At 37.9% G+C, this 8,787-nt stretch overlaps 2 protein-coding genes across 3 annotated transcripts; one reads left to right on the top strand and one right to left on the bottom strand.

The window, feature by feature from the left end:
* Nucleotides 1-183: 183 nt before the first annotated feature.
* Nucleotides 184-1,670, bottom strand: LOC116613944. Its single transcript, XM_032374444.2, has 2 exons — nucleotides 1,407-1,670; nucleotides 184-670 (listed from the first exon to the last, which is right to left on the bottom strand). The coding sequence occupies exons 1-2, from the start codon at nucleotides 1,578-1,580 to the stop codon at nucleotides 518-520; spliced, it is 327 nt and encodes a 108-aa protein (XP_032230335.1). The 5' UTR covers nucleotides 1,581-1,670; the 3' UTR covers nucleotides 184-517.
* A 35-nt stretch (nucleotides 1,671-1,705) lies between these two features.
* On the top strand, nucleotides 1,706-8,333 carry LOC116613942 (CUE domain-containing protein 2-A-like). Of its 2 annotated transcripts, XM_048722391.1 has the most exons (9): nucleotides 1,706-1,841; nucleotides 2,055-2,135; nucleotides 2,721-2,852; nucleotides 3,996-4,325; nucleotides 5,307-5,505; nucleotides 5,864-5,940; nucleotides 6,931-6,991; nucleotides 7,887-8,048; nucleotides 8,120-8,333. In XM_048722391.1, exons 2-8 carry the CDS (start codon nucleotides 2,065-2,067, stop codon nucleotides 8,031-8,033), a joined length of 1,017 nt encoding a protein of 338 aa, XP_048578348.1. In that variant the 5' UTR covers nucleotides 1,706-1,841; nucleotides 2,055-2,064; the 3' UTR covers nucleotides 8,034-8,048; nucleotides 8,120-8,333. The 2 variants fall into 2 exon arrangements, with proteins under 2 accessions (XP_048578348.1, XP_048578347.1); XM_048722390.1 differs by having other exon boundaries at nucleotides 7,887-8,333.
* Nucleotides 8,334-8,787: the final 454 nt, after the last annotated feature.

The raw sequence follows: 8,787 nt of genomic DNA on the forward strand, positions 1-8,787 counted from the left end.
GAAATGAGATCTACATTTTAGTAAAGACTTGAATCCACATTATTCTGAAATTCAATCTGGATAATAAAATCAGCTATAGTTTCGATTGCAGAAGTATAGAATAATGGATAAATAAGAATATTGCCAAAATGATAAGTTAAATTAAGATAATATTAAGAAAAAAATGGTGTCACTTAGCCTTGATCCAGAGTCTCGATTTTTATTTACTTATTTATTTTTTCTTTTATACATACAGTAATCCACAGGTTAATGGAAATGTTTCTGCATCTTTTTGGGCCGCTGTGCAGTAAAATAAAAGAAAGATATCTTTTCCTTGCAAAGAGCAGAATTTGTCCTCTGCTAGGCTTACTTGTGGTTTAAAAAAATTAAGAATAAGCAGTTTTAATATGTTACATGGTTTGCAATTCAAAGGTATCAACGCTGTTTACAAATCACAGCTTCTCCTCTATTAGGCCTTATAATAGATTTAACACAGATGACTAGCTTTGCCACTTTGATACTGTATCTAGCGTGACTATCAGGACTTGAGCTGTTTTTGTACAAAGTCTTTAGACTTGACAGCAGCACTCTTAGCCAAATCCACAGCTTTATCAGGTGCACTATCCAGAGAGATGAATACTTTTTTTACTCCAGAATTCCATGTTTGCTGTACATCTAATGACGATGGGACCTAGGAAAATATTGCAAAATGCTTAATCCATGTGATTGCTGGCTTTTTCTGTAGGCAAGGCTCTCAGCCAATGTGTAACATCGAGCAGAGTTTTTATGAGTGAAATTCAGTTTGCAGTAAATCAGGTTGAAATGACATTGCTGAAAAATGCAAGACTAGTTCCAGTACCACACGGTTAAACCAGCCTTTTTGTTTTGAAATGGCGGCATTTTACCAGCTAACTGCCACATTTTGGCAAAAGCTAAGAAAACTAGCACAAAGCTAAGGCCAATTTTCTTTATGACTTCCTCATTATCAAACAAATCTGTCATCTTTTGTACACTTGGTCAATTGAAATGCTGTGCAGTTGGTCAAAACAGAGCTGAAGTCAGCCTTCCACATCTTTACTCAAACGATTCAACACTACGATTGTGTATGATTTCGCCAGAGCATACACATGCAAAGTGACCCACCCATCCAGGGTGGGGACTGTCTTTTGTTAAATCACAAATTTACTGTATTATTATGAAAATCATATTTATTTTAACCAGATTTACTTTACTGTTAGTTCTACCCTTGCGGTGAGCTTGGGCTACCTGTGCCCTTCCACCATGCTTAACCGTCTCTGCTTTACTCTATAATAATAGGTGCCTTGTCTATTGGTCCCTGTGCATCTAATGCCTCTTTATCCAATACTAACACAAGGGATCTTTGGTTTCCAAAGATGTTAATACAAGGCACAAACTTAACGGTATACCTTTGGGATATAACTGACGTATTCTTCGGGCACATATTCCTTCGTCTTGGAGGTCAGTCTTTTGAACGAGCTTATTGTACGATCTTGAGAGCTGAATAAACCCAGAGAACTTATGCCATACACCAGTCCACCAGCTATCCCACATTTAACACCAAACTTGAGAATGCTTGCCATTTTGACGGGTAAAAATGAAGGAATCCACGAAGAAAATTGCAGAAATGTCCTCTCTTTCTTTTTTTGTTTTCGTCCCAGGCTCTCGGAGCTGAAGTTCCTAGTCTCGCTCTTTCTTTAGTCACGTGATTATGTCAATGCTTTGCGCGCGGGGTTTTGGAAAAAAAGTCAGAAATAAACAAACTCTGGAATTATCGTGGAAAAAAACATCATTAAACACAACTGATTACAGTTTCTTATCGATCAAGAAAAAGAGTGCACAAGGTGAGATTAGCGTCAATAAGTGTTTTCATCCTTCCTCTCTTTGTCTCAATATTTTTGTACTCTTCATCACTCCTCTTCATGCTTGTTGTATATGTCTGTCCTATTTTTATCTCTTCAGTGTCAGTGTCGATTATTTGGGTATTTTGATTGATTCTGTGTAAAGTGTAAGTATATAGTAAAGATAAGACTTACGTGGCTACGTTTTTATTGCAGCCGGGTTGCCATGGATCATGTCGTTAAGAAGAAACTTGAAGGATTTCTTACTGACAAATTACCAGAACTGTCTCTTGAAGAGTGAGTAAAATGCGTTTCCTACAGTATTTGGACAATACCACACTTGATGTATATGAGACTCCTGCCATTTAGAGTTATCTTTGATTAACCAAGTGTATGTTGTTTATGAGTGGGCCGTACAGTTAATATGCGACTTACTTGGGTGTTTTATATCCACAGTGACTGCAAGAGAAAGCCAGCCCCATGCACACATTCTTTTGAGTGTGCACACTCATTTTTGCTGGCATTGCATCCTAAAGAGGATGTGATGCTAGCAACAAATGCGTGTGCGCAATCGAATGGTGCATGGCTGAATCCTCTTGCAAGCATCTTGGACATAAATCAACCTAATGAAAGCGTGTATAACACCATTTACTATTATTTAATAAGAAAAATAAATTAAGAAATCTTACTAAATGCAAGCTATACATATCAAATTTCTTAAAAAAAAATTCAGGGGTGGATGCATTCTCTGCATTGATATTTTTCTTATGAAACAGGGTACTGTATAGATCTTTTCTGTATTTGAAAATGCAGAGTGGGTCTGAAATGCTTTTTTTTGTCAACTTTGGAAGGATAGTTCATTACTGTCCCTTTCCTTCCCAGTGTATTAGATGACATTTTGCTTATGTATGTCACTGGAGTTCTTGGACAACTTGTGGAAGATGAGAGTTTCGATGTGGATGAGTTCATAGAAATGATGAATGCATATGTTCCTGGTTTCCAGGAAATACCAAGGTAATGCACTTATAAGTGCCTTTGTCAGCCACTTGTTTGTTATTATTTTGGTTAACGGAAGGCACAAAATGTGCCAAATAATCTATAGTTTTATACTTTATCTACCAAATTCTATAAAAAAAAATTGAATTGGTTTCCCAAAATCCGCTGATGGAAATGGATGCTTTTTCACACTTAGTACTTTGCTGGGATGACAAAATGGTGGCTGGCAGAGGCTTTTTAATGTTACATGTGACGACATGGCACACAGAGATACAGGGAAGAACATGTCACATTTTAAAGAGTACCTTGTTTCTAACACATTTCCTATATATGTATCCAGATTTCTAATGTGGTGCTGTGCAAACATGGGTTTTTCGAATCAAAACGGCATTGTTACCAGTTTACTGCTGGAGGGACGAATCTAATGTCATGGACTAGATTGATTACATTCCAAAGCAATCTACTACACAACAGACTTGCACGAAGACGTTACACAATTCTGTTATCCAGTCTTGGATTCCCTCTAGATGAGCATAGCTGTCGTTCTGTTTCACAACTTAACTTCCTAATTCACGAGCGAACTCCTTATATACCCTTGGGTGTTTCCGAATATACCTAATTACATCATAAATGTTGTTACTAATAATAGAAACATTACATCATCCTTTTCGTTATCATAAAATGCTGAGTCATGGTTCTAGAATATTATAGCAAACAGAACAACGATCAAACAAATCCTGCCTGCTCGTAAACAATGTTCTAGACAGTTCCGCTATGTAATTAATATAATAGTGACTCCGTAACATTTAAGAACAAGGCCTTTTTCAGTTTTTCTTGACACTCTGTGTCTTGCAGAGTCACTTACTCACCATATACTCACCGTATATATGCAGCAGAGAAGGGTGCTATAAATAGTACCTGCTGATAAATAGAACAAAACCCAGCTGTTCTCTGTTCTATATCAGTACAGAAACAGTACAGCTTATTTTCTGCTGTAAAGTATTGTTGAATGCAGTGGTTTGTCAGTTGTAAGGACACTCCTTGAATGTACAACACTGTTCTAAAAAAAAAAGCTGCAGCTATATAGGATTTCCAATAAACACCAAATCATCTAGTAAATTTTAGACTCAGAGTGTAAATTGATCTTATTCTGTTAAATAGGGAAGCTGTCTATTGCTGGATGGTTGACTTAGCTGGTAATCTTACCAATGATAAAACAATATCACCAGCTCAAGTACAAGAACAGCATTTATCAACATCACAATCCCACCTACCCGCCAATGATAAATTAACTCCACAAGGCCAAGAAGATTCTTCATCCCATCATGTCACATGTGATCCTAGGAGCTCAACCAGAGGCAGTGGCAAACATAGTGAAGCCACAAAACCCTGTGACGTCTCTACAAAGAGTGTGCACAGCAGTATGGTAAGCACAGAGGATAAAAGAGATGCGAGCCAGCAGTGCCCACAAGAGATTGTCATGGATAAGGAGTAAGTAGTTTGCTTTGTATGTTTGGAAAAATACAAGGATGATGTTCATCATCATCGCAACCACCACCACAATATATTAGTTGTTATCCTATCTTATCACCATCAACACAGCCACAATAATTATCATCATCATCATCACTACCACCATAACTACCATGAACTCTATCATTATTATCTTATCACTTTGAGAAAAACACCATAATCATTGTCATCATCATTATCATGATCATTACCATCATAACTACCATGATCTACCATCATTTTATTATCAATATGAACAAATACACAATGCCCAATACCCTTATCATCATCAACACAGCTACCATCATTTTCATCATCGTTAACCCTATCATTTTTTGTCTCGGTTATAATCAGAGCTGAAGCAGGCCTCCAAATATTGGAAGGGCGGGGCATGATACAATAACATAAAGAAAAAATTGAGGGCACAGACGTCCCTCTACTTGGCATTTTCAATTAATATAAATGTACCCGGACGGCATGAGGGAAAAACCCTGAACATGCGCACTTTGAAGAAATGGAGAAGGAAGATACAATTTCTCACAATGCCCATCAGCTCCTTGTATTCCGGACTGATTTTCCCTTTTCAAAACACAAATAACGTGAGGCTAAAATTCACATACACAGATTTTGGCTATTTAAGATATTTTTTTTTCCTTGATCATCCTTGCGCTACGTATGAGCTCAGGAACAAAAAGCTCGAATTTCAATGTCACTACAAAAAGTTGCATCGATTTAAAAAAAAACCGCATTTGATATTTTGTTTGATATTACTCACTAAGTACTTAGGGGAATTTTCCGCCTTATTCGATGTGAAATGAGCTTATTGGAAACGTCAAGTCATGTTTTACCGTCTTGTCACTCGGACCCAACTCCTGCTTCGGCCCCAACAAATCTTTGCTATAGTATTTATAGTATTTATAGTATCCATAATACAATAACAAAATAATAATTATTTTTCAGATTTTGTGACAAGATCCAGACACTGTGCGAGATATTCCCAAAGGCTTGCCAGGAAGAAATCAACAGATGCCTGCTTGTTGCTAAGGGTGACGTGGAGGAAGCGGCACAGCTCATGATTTTGCATGAGGAAGAGCAAAAAGAGGCTGGTTTGCCACAAGAGGTCGAGCCAGCGACTGTGTGGGTGAACTCGCGAACGAAGGTGAAAAATTCATACACTTTTCAAATGTGAATTACACTGCATAACTAATTGGTAACGATGCGGTATTTGCTACTTTTAATTAATTTATGGTTAGTATTTTTATCACATCCTTTATGATTAAAGTTCCAATGCAAAAAAGACCACATTAACTAATTGATAACGATAAAATATATGAATTTATGTATATTTGAGTTAGCTTACCAGAGCTAAAACAGAAAAACATTCTAAGAAGAAACTTGAGAGGCGAGATTTTTTTGATAATCAAGAAATTTGGTGTATTTTGGTGTAAAATCAAGGAAAGGGTGTATTTCCTTTGTCCTTATTGCAAAACCAATGACGAGTACCTTCTATTCCACAGCCGCATCAACCAAGTGCAAAACGACGAGATATCAACCTGAAGGACAACAAAGATATAAAAAATTCGCTTGTTTCAAAGTAAGAATTCAAAAATAGTATTTGCGACCAAACATTTTCAAGGTTTCCCTGTGTGGTGTGGTCACTCAGTCACATTGGTGGGCAGTTCTTGCCCCCCCCCCCCCCCCCCCAAAAAAAAAAAAAAAAAAAAAAAAACTCCTAGTCCATCATCCTTTGTTAACTATTCCATTCTACGTGTGTAGAATGCAACGATAACTTGCTGGTATCTAGTAGCGTCTGGTGAGTGCGATTCTAGTAAATATACTTACACATCTCTGCTAAAAAGGTTTTGATTACCTGTCATCCTCGGTGACCCAGGGCGACACGGAAACCGGAAGCGGGAGTACGCGCGAAGACGAAAGAAAGAGGGGAAACATAAGTCTTTTTCTTTCGTCTTTGCGCGTACTCTCGCTTCCGGTTTCCGCGTCGCCCCGGGCCCCCGAGGTTGATTCCCGGTAGACACATTGACAGTAGCATCTTTCTGTTTCTCGGCCATGGATTTGGCTTGTTGAACGTATGTGAGCTTACTAGAAGCTTGTGCTCCTCAGGTCCAGGGTGGGACCTTCTTAATGCGTTTAAGGATTATTAATATTTTATTAATTTAAAAAGCGATATAAAGATAAAAATAATATATTTATTTATTTATCTATTTATTTATTTATTCATTTATTTATTTATTTATTTATTTATTCGTTGTTTGTTTGTTTGTTTGTTTATTTATTTATTTATTTATTTTATAATCTCATTTAGTAGGTTCTTGTACGTTCACAGTATGTTTCGCTCTCATATTTTCACGCATGCAAGGCGCGAACGTTTTACTTTAGCAAAAAAACCCAGTTCCGAATGTATTATGATCCCAGGATCCTTCAAGGGAATAGAAGTACAGTGCAACCTATTCTATTTTCACACATTTAGGCTTTTCATCTCCCCTTCACCACCCCCAGAAAACAAAAACTAGCCCCTCCCTTCCAGGAGATTCACAGAAAATTAAACAAGATTTTCACTCCACAGGTATGGATTCGTTGATGTAGATAAGGATCAACGAACGCATAAACCAACCTTACATCTAAAGGTAAGAATGGCAGTGTAAAAATAGCGTTTACATTGATGGCAATAGCATATTTTGAAAAATATATATGATATATATGACATTAGTATAAATCCACTCACATACTATCACGAATCTCGCAATTTGATTGGCTCCCGCACTCACTATGTATTGAGCCATAGGTAGTAAGTAGCGAAAAAGCCGTTGCTTTTCGCGATAAAAGCGATTATTTATTACTAAGAAATATTAAAATCGTCATTTATTTGAAGGTAGTATGTGCGTAGATTGATAAAAACAATTAAGCTACTCGTTCTCGTTTTCTATTAGTCAAATACGCAACTCGTTGACTATCTATTAACTCATAGAAAACTCGTAGTGTAATTGTTAAATAGAAAGCCTTGAAAGTGCTGCAAACCCAAATGCAAACACATCTGACAAGGCTTCCAGGGGTTTGTAAAGCCCGACCTGCAACATATAACCCCTCCTACTCTTCTCTTTCAAATTCATTTGCGCACGTCAGATTTCGCCGCCATTGTTCCGTTGGGCGGGGGATTGGGTCGAGTAGATAAGCGAGCAGCATACTCGGAAGATTTTTGGGGACACTTTTTTACATCCAACGTTGCTAATATTGATGCTTAGAATCTTACTAACGAAGATATTCTTGGAGACGAATTGCCAAAACGTAACGTTTTCTTGCTTTCATTCAGTATCAAATCAACATGTTCACCACGCCATGTTGAATCGCGTCCCCTAAAATCGTCCCAGCATGCTGTTCGCTTATCAACTCGACCCAATCCCCCGCGCAACGTAGCTGGCGTATCCGCTTACGACGTCAATTTCGAATTGATTGTTCTGCCACATCACATGACTGACAGGTGTCTACCAAGTTACTGACAGGTGTCTATCAACTGTTTGACAGGAAGACAAGAAGATGACACGTTACCGTGACAACCAGGTGGTGAGTACACGCGGCGAGCGCTACTCTTTGGTAAAAAGTTCTGAGACAGAGGAGGAAAAACGCACCTACGTCAGCCTTAAACCTGCGCGCAAGTACAGATTCCACTAGTATTATATAGCATAAATATGGAGTGGAGGGTTGACCAAACACCTTCAGAAGAGTACATATTGTTCCACTAGTATTATATAGCATAAATATGGAGTAAAGGGTTGACCAAACACCTTCAGAAGAGTACATATTGTTCCACTTGTATTATATAGCATAACACGGGGAGCGGAGGGTTGACCAAACATCGGGAGGAAAGTACAGATTCCACTAGTAATATATAGGATCAAAAAGTCACGAGGCAAGGGGAGTCAACCTGGGGCGAGTATTCAAATATAGCTCCTTCGTATTCTTCTAAGAATAGAAAATGAGAATGAAAGATAATTATAATTGAAAGGGGAGAGTAGCTTTGGGCTGGCCCGAAAGTGCATTGTATTTGCGGATTTTTTACCGGAGACTTTAGGGGTTTGTGTGAAAAGGGAGGAGGGGGAATGATCGCAGATAAAAGGTATAAAAATAATTAGGGTTTTAGTAGCGCCATGCGCAACCTACAACTTTTAACTTAGAATAGATACAAAGTGTGACGAAAACTTAGGCTCGAATGGAGTAAATAGGGTGTTAGTAGCACGAGGTGCAAACAAACATTTTTAGCGTAGATCTAATAGTAAGTTTGACCAAAACCTAGACTTAAGTGACGTATTATCACAGGTAACCCAGGCTCATTGCTAGTGTAGACTTATTACAGAGTTTGCACGAGCGAACCAATCTCGTTTAAATAAATATTTTTATTTGAAAATAAAACAGTAGTTTGACGTTG

The sequence above is a fragment of the Nematostella vectensis genome, chromosome 15, assembly GCF_932526225.1.
Source record: "Nematostella vectensis chromosome 15, jaNemVect1.1, whole genome shotgun sequence".
Taxonomy (NCBI): Eukaryota; Metazoa; Cnidaria; class Anthozoa; order Actiniaria; family Edwardsiidae; genus Nematostella; species Nematostella vectensis.